General features: G+C 45.8%; 1 protein-coding gene and 1 long non-coding RNA gene across 2 annotated transcripts in view; one reads left to right on the top strand and one right to left on the bottom strand.

The window, feature by feature from the left end:
• The first annotated feature begins 4,611 nt into the window (after positions 1–4,611).
• The window catches only part of b4galt6 (UDP-Gal:betaGlcNAc beta 1,4- galactosyltransferase, polypeptide 6), a 31,154-nt gene continuing 15,956 nt past the window's right edge, over positions 4,612–19,809 (top strand). The window contains exons 1-3 of the mRNA XM_052461363.1: positions 4,612–5,166; positions 18,206–18,322; positions 18,673–18,786. Of these exons, the coding sequence (XP_052317323.1) occupies positions 5,052–5,166; positions 18,206–18,322; positions 18,673–18,786 (346 nt within the window). The 5' untranslated portion in view covers positions 4,612–5,051. The remainder of the gene's footprint in view (positions 5,167–18,205; positions 18,323–18,672; positions 18,787–19,809) is intronic.
• Positions 10,215–18,210, bottom strand: LOC127907241 (uncharacterized). Its single transcript, XR_008063878.1, has 10 exons — positions 17,902–18,210; positions 17,579–17,725; positions 17,479–17,527; positions 17,144–17,195; positions 16,639–17,065; positions 15,977–16,355; positions 15,356–15,928; positions 15,019–15,122; positions 14,887–14,976; positions 10,215–10,608 (listed from the first exon to the last, which is right to left on the bottom strand). It is a non-coding gene; the product is annotated as an uncharacterized LOC127907241 (long non-coding RNA).

Here is a 19,809-nt window from a genome sequence, read left to right as displayed (position 1 = left end):
GTTTTTCTTTGGATTTTCTCCTACCATATCTATTGTGTTATATTATCCTACATAATTTTAACATTTCTGCAAACTGCAAAGTGTTTTGTTTTCAATGGTACCAATTATATGCATATCCTGGCTTCAGGGCCTGAGCAACAGGCAATTTCCTTTGGACATATCAGTCAGGTGGAAATTGAGAAAAAAGGGGCCCAACTGATAAGGGAATATATAGGTTTATGGTAATGATTAAAGAATTCCACCCTGAAACGTAACTATTAGTGATTATTAGTTTATGTAGCATGTATAATGAATAATTAAAGTACTAAACGTACGTCCAATAAGGTTCGGTAGAGACATGTGAGGGAGAGAAATGTGTGGGTGTGTGTGTCTAAGAAAATACCGTGAACAATTCAACTGTGTATGACCTGACCTGGCTAGAACTCTGAGAAACTTACAATAGGACAGGGAGTCCTTTCAAGGTTTCTCTAATCTCGGGGGAATGGAACTGCCGGCTTGGTGGTGATAAACAGTGGATACAACTCACCTACTGTTCGTGTGTATGTATGTGCGTAGGATATCTACTGTTTGTGTGGAGGTATGTGCGTAAGTAGGGAGTGAGTTATAAAATGGATGTCTTTATATTATGGACTTCAGAACGTTCTCGTGAATAAACTGTACAAACCTTTTGCATAAGCTGAGTCTTTGCCTCATTATTGTTAAACCCAGGGTCTTACAAACCTCGGGGATTGGTCAAAGCTTATTGATTGTTAGTTAATATCATTGGGATTGAACATTCTCATGACACCAACCCTAAGAAATTAAGTCACCACAGAGAGAGAAAAAGAGAGGCTAACCGCTGAGTCTGGGTTTCGCTCTATGTGGTCTAAAGAGGAAGGACAATATAATTTATTTAACCAGGCAAGTCAGTTAAGAACAAATTCTATTTAGAATGATGGCCTATCCCGGCCAAACTCTAATGATAAATGTACCATATTACGTATTGGATCACAAAAAAAATGCACATTTTACATTACCATGTAGTTTAGCAATTAAATGGTCTGACAGAGATGTGGACATACTCGGTATACAAATCCCAAAAGAAAGAAATGATCTCACTCCAATAAATTTTTATAGAAAGTTTGTAAAAAATGTTCAGTTTTTGATTTGTTAAAAAAGTTTGAAATATCCAATAAATGTCGTTCCACTTCATGATTGTGTCCCACTTGTTGTTGATTCTTCACAAAAAAAATACAGTTTTACATCTTTATGTTTGAAGCCTGAAATGTGGCAAAAGGTCGCAAAGTTCAAGGGGGCCGAATACTTTCGCAAGGCACTGTATATGCATGCGTGTATGGATATATATATATTTACCCAAAAAATATGGGGGATTGGAAATGATGCAGACAATTACATTGGAAGCAACATTCTTTCCGCAATATTAAGCTGATCCACACTCAAAAAAGAAAAAATAACAAATTCTTATTTAGAACGATGGCCTATCCCGGCCAAACCCTAATGATGCGGGGCCAATTGTGCTCCGCCCTATGGGACTCCCAATCACAGCCGGTTGTGATACAGCCTGGAATCGAACCAGGGTTTGTAGTGATGTCTCTAGCACTGAGATGCAGTGCCTTAAACCGCTGCGCCAGTCATGAGGATCCACTTTTATAGACAATATATAGACTCACCTGTGAAGTTGGATGGCTCGTTTATACGTCTAGCTGATCCACCACGTTTGATTTCCCCAGTAATCCCAGTTTAAACGGCATTGTCTATATGTGATGCACAATTATCATGTTTTGAGACAATTTCAGACAGAGTTTAAATCCTTAAACCTAGACATCGACCACACACCCTCTCCACTGAATAGCAGGCAGGGGATGCAAAATAGTGATTGCTTTGAGATGCTTGCAGTTAGCCACTGCTTCCTTCCAAACCACTCATTGTTGAATTCGCAATTTCCGACTTGTTGTGTAATGTTTATGTCCAATGGCCAATGAGCACCGAAACGTTCCATCTATAATTTCCCTTCATATGACAAGGATGGAAAAGGATTTGCTAGTAGTTTGTTGACTTCATGAGGATAATTGATAGCTTGCTAGCTAAGATTAGGAAATTATGATGTTGATCAGTCTAATCAAAGCTATTGTAGATATAACGCCATTTGAAGTCATTTTATCTGTGGCCAATGACCTTGAGCCTTCTTGGATGGGCACTTCTAATGTAACTTTATGGCAGCACCCAAGGGGCTTGAATTGTCGACGTAGTGTCCCCATGAGTGACAGAACACTGAGCCAATCACGTTCTCTATTTCTGCTGGCTGCCCCACCACCACAGAAAGCACTGATCTAGGCTGAAACACCTGCATTTTGGAGCTGCCATACTCAAGAAAGCAAAAAAAGAGATCATGTTTGTACCTGGCTTTAATAACAGATTTTTATTTGTATTTTTTTACATGGTTTGCGATCTGATATGTGACACACATTAATGCCAAAATAACATGCAAAGCAGGCACAAAACAGGTGGGGCTCTTCCCTGAATGATGCGTCACCACTGCAATGTAATATCATTTTTTTTTGTGAAAACCTGCCGTCAAATGAATAAGAGTTCTGGACAGATTAGGAGAGGATGTCGAGTCAATATTTTTCTTTGTTTTTATAGCTAAACTAATGGTGGTTATTGGTGAGAGTGGCTTTATCCGGGTGACTTGGAGGGTGTCAGACACTTCTCTGAGGTGTGTGTAGGGACTCCACTCATCTCACTTCAGTCTCTTAGTGGACCCACTCTCCCTAAGTAGACACCCACCAGCCACTATATTTAAATGTTATTTACAAGGTAATACAACTGACCACAATACTTAAGTAGCAGTTTTTTCTTTTTTTTGCTGAGTTTGTCATACCCTACAACTAGGGTCCAGAGTTTTACCTGGTTAGGTTGGCCCAGTGGTCCTCAAACCTCTCCTCAGGGACACCTTAACTAATCAATGGTTAGTTGACAAGTTGAATCTGGTGTGCTAGTTCTGGAATAGATCAAATACATGACCCGGCTGGGGGTCCCCGAAGAGAGGTTTAAGAACCACTGGGTTAGCCCGGCAGTGGAGGCTGCTGAGGGGAGAAAGGCTCACAATAATGGCCGGAACGGTGCAAATGGAATTGCATCAAACCCTTCGGAAACCATGTGTTTGATACCATTCCAATGATTTCGGTCCAGTCATTACCACAAGCCTGTTCTCTCCAATTAAAGTGCCACCAACCTCCTGTGCTTAGCCTCCCAGATCAGGAAAAACTCTGAGTCCCAGGACCCCCCCATAACACATATTGGAAGGAACTATGAAATGTAAGATGATATATGATAACGTTACTTTAAAAAAAAAAAGTTTTTGAACACAACAAATACAAAGAAACTGAAATATACAAACAAGAGTACATAAACCTAATATACAAACAAGAGTACATAAACCTAATATACAAACAAGAGTACATAAACCTAATATACAAACAAGAGTACATAAACCTAATATACAAACAAGAGTACATAAACCTAACAGACAGGGGTATTACATATCAAGATTAATTTTCAATTTGTTAAATACTTTTATGGTGTGTATTGCTTTTTTGTTTTTATATTTACTGATCATTTCAAAATAATATTTAAATTCTATCTTAAATAATGTGAAAAGGGGTTTGTTCTCTACCCCTTTCATTTTATGGATAAAGAATCTTCGATGAAAGATAAACAAATTAACAATGAAAGTTAAATTTAGTAAGAATTCTAGACCACCAATCTGTTGGAGTATTAAATTAGGGATGATATTCCAAATGTAATCCTTATTTCTATATTAGAGGTTTTAAAATCCAGAGCATTCAACCCTCCCTCACTTTGGGTGCTACATATTACCGCTTTAAAAAATTATAAATAATTAGGTTTATTCCTCCATATGAAGTTAAATAATTCAGTATCAGCCATTTGAGTTACTGACAGAGGAACATCCAAGGCAAGGGAGGTATAAACTCATCTGGACCTTCAGATTTTGATAAAAGTACACGTCCAGATAAAGAAAGATCTCTTAATAACCAGGAGTTAAATCTCTTTCCAATTTTCCCTACAATAGGAGACATTGAAATTGGCCCTTACTTTCTGATATTTGCTAACTTTAATACCAAGATATGTGTTCACATCTTTTACAGGGATATTACATACTGAGTTTAATTCACATCTTTTTAACGAAAATAATTCACATTTCATAATATTCAGAGATAAACCGTATACATGTGAGAAGGCATTAATACACTCAATAGCTTTCCTGACTTTATTATGATCTTTCAAAAGAAATGGTGGTGTCGTCAGTCACTTGTGAACACCTCACATCTTGGACCTGTTGTGCCACCTCTGAAATCACACAATCTTACAAATTAAGAAAAATATCCTCTACTATTTAAAATAGTCGATTTAGTATCTCGAAATGTTTAGATAGTATGTCGACATACTATCTACGTTTACAAAAATCGTGGTGGGGATGCGCTTCCATGCAATCAGAATCGTCAGATATCCCTGCTGATTTGGTGAAGTAGTTTGCCAAGTGTGAGTGTTTTGGAAACATAGTTGAGACTTACTTGTGTGTGGTGGGAGGAGGCAGCGGTGCAGACCAGCTTCCATCCGATGGTCTTCTTTTAAATATTCAACGCCGGGCGAGAAATACATATCTAAACATGGACCAGTATAACGAGTATTCCTAAGAAATGTGCCAGTATTAGTTATTTGTCTACACATAAGTAGCTAACGGTTTCACTATGCCCGATGGACAGTGTTCTTTGATGCTTGGCAGTTCCTGATGCAGGCCTATTTTTTTCGATCTGGAAATTTCTTGACGGGAAAACCAAGATTGGGCAGCTTGGCTAGCTATCCCAGTATTACCCTTTTCGCTGCATCCCCGATTCAAATTATGCGGGTTATGTCGTTGCATTGATTTTGCATGACCATATAATCTACTTTTAGCATGTCAATTTAAGTATTATTTTTTTTATTCAAACAGTATATTTTATGGGATTAGCAGTAAATCAGAAACAAATATGGTGAATTGGAGGCGGCTGCTGCGGGTATCGAACCGCTCCTTTTTGGCCTTAATTGTTTTCTTCTCCATGTCAACGACTTGTCTCTACTTCATATATGTTGCTCCTGGAATAGGTGAGTTCATTAGCTAACTAAACACGATCAACTAATGTTATACTATCGCTAACTACCCAACCATGGCATCATCCGGGATGCTTTCCTGACAACTAGCTGGCTAACGTTACTAATTAGCTTGTTGCTAGCTAGGTGGATGGCTGGCTAGCTAGCTAACGTTACTCAAATCAGAGTTAATTCAGCGTGACTGTGTGGCCGATCGGACAAGCTAGCGATCAGTTTACAAACTGTTTGGATTAGTTAGTGAACCGGTACCATGTCGATCTAAGTTAACTAGTTCGTCATGTGGATGATTGCGTTATGTTGCTACAATACTACCACGGATCTGTGCAAAACTGCTACAGTGTAGCTAGCTAATTATATTTTTTGTAATTAAAAAAATGTAATTCTTGCTGATGTGAAACATAAGGTGCATATCAACGTATGTTTCGAAAATCTGTTTGAAAGCGATAATTATTCACTTTTCTAAATGTCAAACAGCGTCGGGATTGTAGTTCACATGGAACCAAATATGGGCGAATGTAACTGTTGAAAACCCTAGCAACATATGGAGTAGGGTTTTTGAGAGAGCTATGTTGCTGCTCGCTAGCTAGCCAGCCAACTATCGTTAGTTAGCTAGCAGCACAATGTAGTTAACAAGCAGCACAATATAGCCAACTACCGTTAGTTAGCTGGCAGCACAATGAAGCCAACTACCGGTAGTTAGCTAGCAGTACAATATAGCCAACTACAGTTAGCGAGCAGCACAATGAAGCCAACTACCGTTAATTAGCTAGCTGCACAATATAGCTAACTGGTTACTGTAACAACATTGACTGAGTACTATCCTGATTTTGCAACTTGTCTGCTTGCTCCGAAACCAGCCGTCTAACAATGTAATAAGCTAGCTTGTTATCCTAACTAATTAATTTTCGTTCAGGGATTTCATAAAGAACATTTAACTTATGATTGACTAGGCCTGTTAGCTACCCATTGGCAACAAACTCTTATAAACTGTCATGCTGTTGGGCCATGCCATGGTGGGAATATGGGGTTGTCCACATTTACAAATCAGTGACAGAGCCTTCAAGTAGGTTCACATGACCAATCCTGCTAGCTAGCTGGTTTAGTAGCTACGGTACAGCTAAAATGATAGGTCTATATTTATTTCACATGAACAGAGAGTGAGCAAGGTAACCTAGAATAGGACCCATGTCTATACCATTAGTCAGGCAATGCTTACTAAGATGGCAATAGACCAGCTGTTTCCAAGTAGGCTAACACTTGTCTTGAAAGTTATTTTGGAGCCGTTTGTTTGATCAGCAAATTCATTGTCCCATGGGCAAAATCTCTCTCTAGCTAGCAGTAGCTAAAATTATTTGGGCCTTTTGTTTTCTGAAGCAACACAGGCTTTTGTTTACACATAGTTAACCAGCTGTTAAGACTATGTCCATAGTCACACACTGTAACTATGAATGGTACAGTGTTATGGCTACTGCTAAGCCGTAAGGATCACATTATGGACATAGTGCTGATATTATAACTACTGTTCTGCAGCACTGTTTTGACAAAGACAACAGACAGCCTGGAAACACAAACCTGGTCCCAGACTTGTCCCATGCTGTTAAAGTAACAGTTCAGTTAAAATCTCACTTAAAAGTTAATATTCTGTTAACTCATACCCAAATAATGTCGTTCAGTCATACTGTATTCATATTTGTGGCCAAAGCATATATTGGACGGAGAAAAAAACACTTAAAAACCCCACCTCAAACTTGTACCTCAAACAGACTATTAAAAAAAAAAAGCTTGCCATTTCCTCATTGAGAAAGTAATGATCCTGAGGAAGATGATCTGGTCATTCAGAGGTCTACTTGCATTAATATTTTTAATTACTGGTTTATGTCCACATCATTCTGTTGTTGGGGTACACCCACACCAGTCCAACACAGAACATGTGCTTTTTAACATGCTTAATTACCTTTTTTTGGTAGGAAAACTATTTCCCTCATATTGTAAGTCATATAGGTCATATTTCATAGAAATCTGGAAACACTACATAAATGTTTAACTATGACCATAGGAGTTGGCAAGTCTGCACAGAGTAATGCTCTGTTTGATATCTCCGGAACTTCCCACTGACTATGTCCCGCCTACATTTGCAATTTGGGCAACTCTGGCTACTATAGCGTTTGTCACATTAGCTGAAACCTAACCCTTTCTCTTCAAAGACTCTCTCAGACAAGGCCGTTTTCAGGCCTGGCCATGCATGGATGGTTTCTACTGAGGAGCTGGTAAAGTCAGCACTTAGAGAAAAAAAAAATAATACATGGATCAATGTGTTTAGTTTGGATGGCAAAAAAAAGATTCACCTGACTTTGTATACCATATGTTGGGGGCCTACTGGTTAAAATATTTGATTTTGAAACTGCACAGAAATAGAGCGGGGACATTTGTTTTTGGGCCTAAATGTCATGGGTGTGGTCCACTGACTGGTTCTGTGTGGCTGACCTGGGATGACCTGTCTAGGCATTGGTTTTGTTGTGCTGTTCAGTCCCTGCAGGGTTCTGTGATTCCAAAGTGTTTAGCAAAATGAACAATGCCCTGCATATTATGAGGGCTTGCAAGTTGGACCTATCACTGCACTATTTCTGCATAGAAGAGGCAAATCATTGCAATATTATCACATAAAATGGACCCATCACCACAGTACAAAAAGGGGGCTCGCAATTTCAACCAATCACTGCATTATATGGCTAAATCAAGCCACGTCAACAAACATCTTCCCTCGTCAGTGCATTTTTGCAAAAAATTCATAGCATCTTGCCACGCAAAATGTCAGAATTGCTGCAGCAAAATCAACTATTTCCCCCCTGCAAATATAACAAAAACTCCTGGAGTGACTGGCTGATGTAGTAATTGTTACCAAAGTTGTTAGCTCTCCCAGATGAGCACAGTGACACAACTGCCTGGATGGGGACAAAAACTCATTTCAAATGTAAAATACTGTTCAAAAGTTAGGGGTCACATAGAAATGTCCTTGTTTTTCAAAGAAAAGCACATTTTGTCAATTTTTAAAATAACATCTAATTGATCAGAAATGTAGAAGTGTAGACATTGTTAATGTTCTAAATGCCTATTGTAGCTGGAAACACCTGCTTTTTAATGGAATATCTACATGGGTGTACAGAGGCCCATTATCAGCAACAATCACTCCTGTGGCATGTTGTGTTAAACTTGGATTAGCTAATTGTTCATTAGAAAACCCTTTTTCAATTATGTTAGCACAGCTGAAAACTGTTGTCCTGATAAAAATAATCAATAAAACTGTCTTTCTTTAGACTAGTTTAGTATCTGGAGCATCAGCATTTGTGAGTTCGATTACAGGCTCAAAATTGCCAGAAACAAATCACTTTCTTCTGAAACTCGTCAGTCTATTCTTGTTATGAGAAATGAAGGCTATTCCATGTGAGAAATTGCCAAGAAACTGAAGATTTTGTACAACGCTGTGTACTACTTCCTTCACAGAACAGAGCAAACTGTCTCTAACCAGAATAGAAAGAGTGGGATGCCCCGGTGCACAACTGAGCAAAAGGACAAGTACATTGTTTCTCAAACTAGATGCCTCACAAGTCCTCAACTGGCAACTTCATTTAATAGTACCTGCAAAACACCAGTCTCAATGTCAACAGTGAAGAGGCGACTCCAGGATGCGGGCCTCCGTTCTTTAATATTGGATGTTTCCGTTTGTTTGTGCGCCTTGTCTCCAATGATTGGGACAGTTTGATTATGTAACGGGTCTGGATTATATAGTCAGTTGGTCACAGTTCGTATTCCACAGTTAGCTACGGTCAGCAGCACAAAGAGCATGTTACACACACACACACACACACACACACACACACACACACACACACACACACACACACCCTCATCTGTGCTTTTACATTGCTTAAAAAGTGTGATAATGCCCTAGTTGTGATGGCACAGCACTGACCCTGATTTGCAAATGTTTGTGGTTCAGACTCAGTCTTACACTGTCTCTAATAACAGTAACAATGTTTATTTGCTTTATGCTGTTAGGCTATACTATAGGCTAGTCAGCGCTGCAGTCCTGGTTGAAGCCTTGTTACTTAGCCTGAAAAGGCGTCTGTGAATGTATTCGTTAGCGTTTCATTGGAATGGGCTCGTAGTGCTTGACCTGTCCTCACCCCCCCTCCCTCTGGTCGAAGAAAGTCTGGCTGCTTCTGATAAGACTGCTCAGAGGCGATAATTCTCCTTTTTACCGAAGTGGATATGCATACACACATGAATGCTTGCACACTGTACACATACACAGGGTACGCACGCTCACGCACACACTGCAGACTGAGAGGGAGTCATACTTCTGGAATCCATCATTCAACAACACTTATTGTTTGCTGTGGCAGGTTTGCATCCTTATAAAGATGAAAGAACTGAACTGCCACACAGGATCAACTTACGGTCCTCTGTAGTGGGTGATAAAGCAAGGCATGCAGAAGGTGTGCTTAAATGCGGGGCTGGGAGAGTGTGGTGTCTCGGGGTGTGAGTTTGTGGCGTTGCAATTTGTGTGTGTATTTGATGATGTGACCGTGTTTGTAATTGATTAAATGCTTGAGTGTGTAAACTGACAAGGTGTGTGTAACCTTAGCTGATGAGGTGTGTCTGTGCACCCTGGCTGTTTTGCTGCAGTAGTGAATAGTGGTAAATGATTCAGGGCCCTGCTGCCTGTCTGTAGTCTACCGTGAGTCTCGAGTCCCAAATGGCATCCAATTCTCTATATATCACACTACTTTTGACTGGGCACCATAGTGTGTAGTGCACACTATAGGGTGCTATTTAGGATGCAACCTGAGACGGGGAATTTCCTCTTATCGTGCCTCTTATCTTGCCCGTCGGCCCGGTGCGTCTCATCGCTAGCTGCTGCTGGGCGTTAAACCGTGGCATTGGGCCGGTGACAGCGAAGGTTGTTCCTTTATGGCCAAGAGGCTGAGGGAGAGGAAGCTTTAACGCTGATGACGTGAGTCTGCTAATTTACTGTCACTGCACTTAGGAGTCACTAGACTGGTACGTGAAGGGGGTGTAATTGAACCACTCAAAACACTTCTGATTTCACTCTTCCTCTTTCTGTCCCTCTCTCTATTCCTCCCTGTACCTGTATTCCCCCTCCACCTCGTTGTCCTCCATCTCTCTTCCATCCTCTCTTCCTCCCTGCACCTGTATTCCACCTCGTCGTCCTCATCTCTCTCTCACTCTGTCCCTGCACCTCGTCGTCCTCATCTCTCTCGCTCTGTCCCTGCACCTTGTCGTCCTCATCTCTTCCATCCTATCTCTCTCTCTCTCTGTCCCTGCACCTTGTCGTCCTCATCTCTTCCATCGTATCTCTCTCGCTCTGTCCCTGCACCTTGTCGTCCTCATCTCTCTCTCTCTCTGTCCCTGCACCTTGTCGTCCTCATCTCTTCCATCGTATCTCTCTCTGTCCCTGCACCTCGTCGTCCTCATCTCTTCCATCGTATCTCTCTCTGTCCCTGCACCTCGTCGTCCTCATCTCTCTCTCTCTCTCTCTCTGTCCCTGCACCTTGTCGTCCTCATCTCTTCCATCGTATCTCTCTCTCTCTGTCCCTGCACCTTGTCGTCCTCATCTCTTCCATCGTATCTCTCTCTCTCTGTCCCTGCACCTTGTCGTCCTCATCTCTTCCATCGCATCTCTCTCGCTCTGTCCCTGCACCTTGTCCTTCTCTCTCTCTCTCTCTCTCTCTCTCTCTCTCTCTCTCTCTCTCTCTCTCTCTCTCTCTCTCTCTCTCTCTCTCTCTCTCTCTCTCTCTCTCTCTCTCTCTCTCTCTCCTCTCTCTCTCTCTCTCTCTCTCTCTCTCTGCACCTCGTCGTCCTCTCTCTCTCTCTCTCTGCACCTCGTCGTCCTCATATCTCTCTCTCTCTGTCCCTGCATCGTCGTCTCTCATCGTCTCATATCTCTCTCTCTCTGCTCCTCTGCACTCATCTCTTCATCTCTCTCTCTCTGTCCCTGCACCTCGTCGTCCTCATCTCTCTCTCTCTCTCTCTCTGCACCTCGTCGTCCTCATCTCTTCCATCGTATCTCTCTCTGTCCCTGCACCTTGTCGTCCTCATCTCTCTCTCTCTCTCTCTCGCTCTGTCCCTGCACCTTGTCGTCCTCATCTCTTCCATCGTATCTCTCTCTGTCCCTCTTGTCGTTCTGTCCCTGCTCTCTTGCTCTGTCCCTGCACCTTGTCGTCCTCATCTCTTCTGTCCCTGCACCTTGTCGTCCTCATCTCTCTCTCTCTGTCCCTGCACCTCGTCGTCCTCATCTCTCTGCACCTCTCTCTCCTGCACCTCTCGTCCTCATCTCTTCCATCGTATCTCTCTCTGTCCCTGCACCTTGTCGTCCTCATCTCTCTCTCTCTCTGTCCCTGCACCTCGTCGTCCTCATCTCTCTCTCTCTCTGTCCCTGCACCTCGTCGTCCTCATCTCTCTCTCTCTCTCTCTCTCTCTCTCTCTCTCTCTCTCTCTCTCTCTCTCTCTCTCTCTCTGCTCCTCGTCGTCCTCATATCTCTCTCTCTGTCCCTGCACCTCGTCGTCCCTCATCTCTCTCTCTCTGTCCTCTGCACTCTCTGCACCTCGTCGTCCTCATATCTCTCTCTCTCTGTCCCTGCACCTCGTCGTCCTCATCTCTCTCTCTCTCTGCACCTCGTCGTCCTCATCTCTTCCATCGTATCTCTCTCTGTCCCTGCACCTCGTCGTCCTCATCTCTCTCTCTCTCTCTCTCTCTCTCTCTCTGCACCTCGTCGTCCTCATCTCTTCCATCGTATCTCTCTCTGTCCCTGCACCTTGTCGTTCTCATCTCTCTCTCTCTCTCGCTCTGTCCCTGCACCTTGTCGTCCTCATCTCTTCCATCGTATCTCTCTCGCTCTGTCCCTGCACCTTGTCGTCCTCATATCTCTCTCTCTCTGTCCCTGCACCTCGTCGTCCTCATCTCTCTCTCTCTCTCTCTCTCTGCACCTCGTCGTCCTCATCTCTTCCATCGTATCTCTCTCTGTCCCTGCACCTTGTCGTCCTCATCTCTCTCTCTCTCTGTCCCTGCACCTCGTCGTCCTCATCTCTCTCTCTCTCTGTCCCTGCACCTCGTCGTCCTCATCTCTCTCTCTCTCTCTCTGTCCCTGCACCTCGTCGTCCTCATATCTCTTCCATCGTATCTCTCTCTCGCTCTGTCCCTGCACCTTGTCGTCATCTCTTCCATTGTATCTCTCTCTCGCTCTGTCCCTGCACCTTGTCGTCATCTCTTCCATTGTATCTCTCTCTCGCTCTGTCCCTGCACCTTGTCGTCATCTCTTCCATTGTATCTCTCTCTCGCTCTGTCCCTGCACCTTGTCGTCCTCATATCTCTTCCATCGTATCTCTCTCTCGCTCTGTCCTTGCACCTTGTCGTCCTCATCTCTCTCTTGCTCTGTCCCTGCACCTTGTCGTCCTCATCTCTTCCATCGTATCTCTCTCTCGCTCTGTCCTTGCACCTTGTCGTCCTCATCTCTTCCATCGTATCTCTCTCTCGCTCTGTCCCTGCACCTTGTCGTCCTCATCTCTCTCTCGCTCTGTCCCTGCACCTCGTCGTCCTCATCTCTCTCTCTCTCTCTCTCTGTCCCTGCACCTTGTCGTCCTCATCTCTTCCATCGTATCTCTCTCTCTCTCTCTCTCTCTCTGCACCTCGTCGTCCTCATATCTCTCTCTCTCTGTCCCTGCACCTCGTCGTCCTCATCTCTCTCTCTCTCTCTCTCTCTCTCTCTGCACCTCGTCGTCCTCATCTCTTCCATCGTATCTCTCTCTGTCCCTGCACCTCGTCGTCCTCATCTCTCTCTCTCTCTCTCTCTCTCTCTCTCTCTCTGCCTCGTCGTCCTCATCTCTTCCATCGTATCTCTCTCTGTCCCTGCACCTTGTCGTTCTCATCTCTCTCTCTCTCTCGCTCTGTCCCTGCACCTTGTCGTCCTCATCTCTTCCATCGTATCTCTCTCGCTCTGTCCCTGCACCTTGTCGTCCTCATATCTCTCTCTCTCTGTCCCTGCACCTCGTCGTCCCTCATCTCTCTCTCTCTCTCTCTCTCTGCACCTCGTCGTCCTCATCTCTTCCATCGTATCTCTCTCTGTCCCTGCACCTTGTCGTCCTCATCTCTCTCTCTCTCTGTCCCTGCACCTCGTCGTCCTCATCTCTCTCTCTCTCTGTCCCTGCACCTCGTCGTCCTCATCTCTCTCTCTCTCTCTCTGTCCCTGCACCTCGTCGTCCTCATATCTCTTCCATCGTATCTCTCTCTCGCTCTGTCCCTGCACCTTGTCGTCATCTCTTCCATTGTATCTCTCTCTCGCTCTGTCCCTGCACCTTGTCGTCATCTCTTCCATTGTATCTCTCTCTCGCTCTGTCCCTGCACCTTGTCGTCATCTCTTCCATTGTATCTCTCTCTCGCTCTGTCCCTGCACCTTGTCGTCCTCATATCTCTTCCATCGTATCTCTCTCTCGCTCTGTCCTTGCACCTTGTCGTCCTCATCTCTCTCTTGCTCTGTCCCTGCACCTTGTCGTCCTCATCTCTTCCATCGTATCTCTCTCTCGCTCTGTCCTTGCACCTTGTCGTCCTCATCTCTTCCATCGTATCTCTCTCTCGCTCTGTCCCTGCACCTTGTCGTCCTCATCTCTCTCTCGCTCTGTCCCTGCACCTCGTCGTCCTCATCTCTCTCTCTCTCTCTCTCTGTCCCTGCACCTTGTCGTCCTCATCTCTTCCATCGTATCTCTCTCTCTCTCTCTCTCTCTGCACCTCGTCGTCCTCATATCTCTCTCTCTCTGTCCCTGCACCTCGTCGTCCTCATCTCTCTCTCTCTCTCTCTCTCTCTCTCTCTGCACCTCGTCGTCCTCATCTCTTCCATCGTATCTCTCTCTGTCCCTGCACCTCGTCGTCCTCATCTCTCTCTCTCTCTCTCTCTCTCTCTCTCTCTCTGCACCTCGTCGTCCTCATCTCTTCCATCGTATCTCTCTCTGTCCCTGCACCTTGTCGTTCTCATCTCTCTCTCTCTCTCGCTCTGTCCCTGCACCTTGTCGTCCTCATCTCTTCCATCGTATCTCTCTCGCTCTGTCCCTGCACCTTGTCGTCCTCATATCTCTCTCTCTCTGTCCCTGCACCTCGTCGTCCTCATCTCTCTCTCTCTCTCTCTCTCTCTGCACCTCGTCGTCCTCATCTCTTCCATCGTATCTCTCTCTGTCCCTGCACCTTGTCGTCCTCATCTCTCTCTCTCTCTGTCCCTGCACCTCGTCGTCCTCATCTCTCTCTCTCTCTGTCCCTGCACCTCGTCGTCCTCATCTCTCTCTCTCTCTCTCTGTCCCTGCCTCGTCGTCCTCATATCTCTTCCATCGTATCTCTCTCTCGCTCTGTCCCTGCACCTTGTCGTCATCTCTTCCATTGTATCTCTCTCTCGCTCTGTCCCTGCACCTTGTCGTCATCTCTTCCATTGTATCTCTCTCTCGCTCTGTCCCTGCACCTTGTCGTCATCTCTTCCATTGTATCTCTCTCTCGCTCTGTCCCTGCACCTTGTCGTCCTCATATCTCTTCCATCGTATCTCTCTCTCGCTCTGTCCTTGCACCTTGTCGTCCTCATCTCTCTCTTGCTCTGTCCCTGCACCTTGTCGTCCTCATCTCTTCCATCGTATCTCTCTCTCGCTCTGTCCTTGCACCTTGTCGTCCTCATCTCTTCCATCGTATCTCTCTCTCGCTCTGTCCCTGCACCTTGTCGTCCTCATCTCTCTCTCGCTCTGTCCCTGCACCTCGTCGTCCTCATCTCTCTCTCTCTCTCTCTGTCCCTGCACCTTGTCGTCCTCATCTCTTCCATCGTATCTCTCTCTCGCTCTGTCCCTGCACCTTGTCGTCCTCATCTCTTCCATCGTATCTCTCTCTCGCTCTGTCCCTGCACCTTGTCGTCATCTCTTCCATCGTATCTCTCTCTCTCTCTGTCCCTGCACCTTGTCGTCCTCATCTCTCTCTCTCTCTCTGTCCCTGCACCTCGTCGTCCTCATCTCTCTCTCTCTCTCTCTCTCTCTGGCCCTGCACCTCGTCGTCCTCATCTTTCTCTCTCTCTCTCTGTCCCTGCACCTTGTCGTCCTCATATCTCTTCCATCGTATCTCTCTCTCGCTCTGTCCCTGCACCTTGTCGTCCTCATCTCTTCCATCGTATCTCTCTCTCGCTCTGTCCCTGCACCTTGTCGTCATCTCTTCCATTGTATCTCTCTCTCGCTCTGTCCCTGCACCTTGTCGTCCTCATCTCTCTCTCGCTCTGTCCCTGCACCTTGTCGTCCTCATCTCTTCCATCCTATCTCTCTCGCTCTGTCCCTGCACCTCGTCGTCCTCATCTCTCTCTCTCTCTCTCTGTCCCTGCACCTTGTCGTCCTCATCTCTTCCATCGTATCTCTCTCTCGCTCTGTCCCTGCACCTTGTCGTCATCTCTTCCATCGTATCTCTCTCTCGCTCTGTCCCTGCACCTTGTCGTCATCTCTTCCATCGTATCTCTCTCTCGCTCTGTCCCTGCACCTTGTCGTCATCTCTTCCATCGTATCTCTCTCTCGCTCTGTCCCTGCACCTTGTCGTCATCTCTTCCATTGTATCTCTCTCTCTCTGTCCCTGCACCTTGTCGTCCTCATCTATTCCATTGTATCTCTCTCTCGCTCTGTCCCTGCACCTCGTTGTCCTCATCTCTCTCTCTCTCTCTCTCTGTCCCTGCACCTTGTCGTCCTCATCTCTTCCATTGTATCTCTCTCTCTGTCCCTGCACCTTGTCGTCCTCATCTCTTCCATTGTATCTCTCTCTCTCTCTGTCCCTGCACCTTGTCGTCCTCATCTCTCTCTCTCTCGCTCTGTCCCTGCACCTTGTCGTCCTCATCTCTTCCATTGTATCTCTCTCTCGCTCTGTCCCTGCACCTTGTCGTCCTCATCTCTCTCTCGCTCTGTCCCTGCACCTTGTCGTCCTCATCTCTTCCATCCTATCTCTCTCGCTCTGTCCCTGCACCTCGTCGTCCTCATCTCTCTCTCTCTCTCTCTCTGTCCCTGCACCTTGTCGTCCTCATCTCTTCCATCGTATCTCTCTCTCGCTCTGTCCCTGCACCTTGTCGTCATCTCTTCCATTGTATCTCTCTCTCGCTCTGTCCCTGCACCTCGTTGTCCTCATCTCTCTCTCTCTCTCTCTCTCTGTCCCTGCACCTTGTCGTCCTCATCTCTCTCTCTCTCGCTCTGTCCCTGCACCTTGTCGTCCTCATCTCTTCCATCCTATCTCTCTCGCTCTGTCCCTGCACCTCGTCGTCCTCATCTCTCTCTCTCTCTCTCTCTGTCCCTGCACCTTGTCGTCCTCATCTCTTCCATCGTATCTCTCTCTCGCTCTGTCCCTGCACCTTGTCGTTATCTCTTCCATTGTATCTCTCTCTCGCTCTGTCCCTGCACCTTGTCGTCCTCATCTCTCTCTCGCTCTGTCCCTGCACCTTGTCGTCCTCATATCTCTTCCATCGTATCTCTCTCTCGCTCTGTCCTTGCACCTTGTCGTCCTCATCTCTTCCATCGTATCTCTCTCTCGCTCTGTCCCTGCACCTTGTCGTCCTCATCTCTCTCTCGCTCTGTCCCTGCACCTTGTCGTCCTCATCTCTTCCATCGTATCTCTCTCTCGCTCTGTCCCTGCACCTTGTCGTCCTCATCTCTTCCATCGTATCTCTCTCTCGCTCTGTCCCTGCACCTTGTCGTCATCTCTTCCATCGTATCTCTCTCTCTCTCTGTCCCTGCACCTTGTCGTCCTCATCTCTTCCATCGTATCTCTCTCTCTCTCTGTCCCTGCACCTTGTCGTCCTCATCTCTCTCTCTCTCTCTGTCCCTGCACCTCGTCGTCCTCATCTCTCTCTCTCTGTCCCTGCACCTCGTCGTCCTCATCTTTCTCTCTCTCTCTCTGTCCCTGCACCTTGTCGTCCTCATCTCTTCCATCGTATCTCTCTCTCGCTCTGTCCCTGCACCTTGTCGTCATCTCTTCCATTGTATCTCTCTCTCGCTCTGTCCCTGCACCTTGTCGTCCTCATCTCTCTCTCGCTCTGTCCCTGCACCTTGTCGTCCTCATCTCTCTCTCTCTCTCTCTCTCTGTCCCTGCACCTTGTCGTCCTCATCTCTTCCATCGTATCTCTCTCTCGCTCTGTCCCTGCACGTTGTCGTCATCTCTTCCATCGTATCTCTCTCTCGGTCTGTCCCTGCACCTTGTCGTCATCTCTTCCATCGTATCTCTCTCTCGGTCTGTCCCTGCACCTTGTCGTCATCTCTTCCATCGTATCTCTCTCTCGCTCTGTCCCTGCACCTTGTCGTCATCTCTTCCATCGTATCTCTCTCTCTCGCTCTGTCCCTGCACCTTGTCGTCATCTCTTCCATTGTATCTCTCTCTCTCTGTCCCTGCACCTTGTCGTCCTCATCTATTCCATTGTATCTCTCTCTCTGTCCCTGCACCTTGTCGTCCTCATCTCTTCCATTGTATCTCTCTCTCGCTCTGTCCCTGCACCTCGTTGTCCTCATCTCTCTCTCTCTCTCTCTGTCCCTGCACCTTGTCGTCCTCATCTCTCTCTCTCTCGCTCTGTCCCTGCACCTTGTCGTCCTCATCTCTTCCATTGTATCTCTCTCTCGCTCTGTCCCTGCACCTTGTCGTCCTCATCTCTCTCTCTCGCTCTGTCCCTGCACCTCGTTGTCCTCATCTCTCTCTCTCTCTCTCTCTGTCCCTGCACCTCGTTGTCCTCGTCTCTCTCTCTCTCTCTCTCTGTCCCTGCACCTTGTCGTCCTCATCTCTTCCATCGTATCTCTCTCGCTCTGTCCCTGCACCTTGTCGTCCTCATCTCTTCCATCCTATCTCTCTCTCGCTCTGTCCTTGCACCTGTATTTCCCTTCTCTCCCCGTCTTTCTCTTGTTACCTCTCTGCCCCGCTCGGGCTTATTACCTCCAACTCTCTCTCCACCATCTCCCCCCTCTCTCCATCCCCCTCTCTCAGCCAACACCTACTTCTTCATGGTGCAGGCCCAGGGTATCATGTTGAGGGATAATGTGAGGACCATTGGCCAGATGATCAGACTCTACACCAATAAGAACAGTACCCTCAACGGCACAGGTGAGTTGGATTGGAGACCCCCGTCCCACGACCCGTCTAGCCAACCTCCTGTATTAGCAGGGTAGCAGGCTTGACGGTGCTTTAACCAACATGGGACAGTGGGCAGCCAGAAATCCCATAAATGGCCCTCGCTCACAATCTAAGGGAGTGAGAATTGCTATTTTCCTTCTGTTCTTGTGATTTTTGCCTGCACTTCGTCTCATGTTGTTTGAACTGCTGTCTAACACCCCCCCACACACACAAACTACCTATTAATCAGCATGAACCCTCATTTAGCTACCTAAAAGGGGGAAGATGGGAAAAGTCCAAAGAAAATAATTTATTTACATGTCATTGTTTTGTTTCTGTAGATTACCCAGATGGCAGTAACTCCAGTGAATATATGGTTCAACCAACCACATACCTTCCTGAGAACTTCACATACGCCCAGAACCTCCCCTGCCCAGAACGCTTACCTTCTATGAGTAAGTAACCAGAATACTAACCTTCAAACATCAATTTGCCAACTAAAAGAATCTTACTGAGATCAGGTGATTATATTATGTAACTACTCTCATGAGATAAGCTACTCTTTGGTGTGTCTTTGTGCTGCCTCTCTCTCTCTCATCTTTGTCACACTGCCTCTCCCTCTCTAGGCTGTTATCATGCTGGTTAGATCTAGATGGATGCTCTGGCAAAAGTTACATATTTTGCGTTAATGATAATCCCCTCTGTGCTGTCAGTGAAGTTTGAAGACAAATGGGAGGACTGTTCTATGGCACACATACAGTTTGTGTACCAAACAGTAAGAACACCTGCTCTTTCATGACAGACTGACCAGGTGAAAGCTATGGTCCCTTATTGATGTCACCTGTTAAATCTACTTCAATCAGTGTAGATGAAGGGGAGGAGACGGGTACATTTATTTTTCAGCCTTGAGAAAATTGACATGGATTGTGTATGTGTGCCATTCAGATAGGCAAACAAAATATTTGAAGTGCCTTTGAATGGGGTATAGTAATAGGTGCCAGGTGCACCGGTTTGTGTCCAGAACTGCAACACTGCTGGGTTTTTCACGCTTAACAGTTTCCTGTGTGTATCGATTGTGGCTGCTTTGCGTGATGTGTTGTCTCTACCTTTTACCCTTTGTGAAGTTGTCTGTGCTCAATAATGTTTGCCATGTTTTATGCTGCTACCATGCTGTTTTGTCATGTGTTGCTACCATGCTGTTTTGTCATGTGTTGCTGCCTTGCTATGTTGTCTTAGGTCTCTCTTTATGTAGTGTTGTCTCTCTCTTGTTGTGCTGTGTGTTATGTCCAATATTTATATTATTGTTTCATCCCAAGCCCCTATCCCTGCATGAGGCCTTTTGGTAGGCCATCATCATCAGGCAAGTCTTAACTGACTTGCCTAGTTAAATAAAAAATCAAGAATGGGTCACCACCCAAAGGACATCCAGCCAAATTGACACAACTGTGGGAAGCATTGGAGTCAACTTGGGCCAGCAT

The sequence above is a fragment of the Oncorhynchus keta genome, chromosome 1, assembly GCF_023373465.1.
Source record: "Oncorhynchus keta strain PuntledgeMale-10-30-2019 chromosome 1, Oket_V2, whole genome shotgun sequence".
NCBI lineage: Eukaryota > Metazoa > Chordata > Actinopteri > Salmoniformes > Salmonidae > Oncorhynchus > Oncorhynchus keta.
Note: the sequence above shows the minus strand (reverse complement) of the source record. Positions and strands in the feature narration are given on the sequence as shown.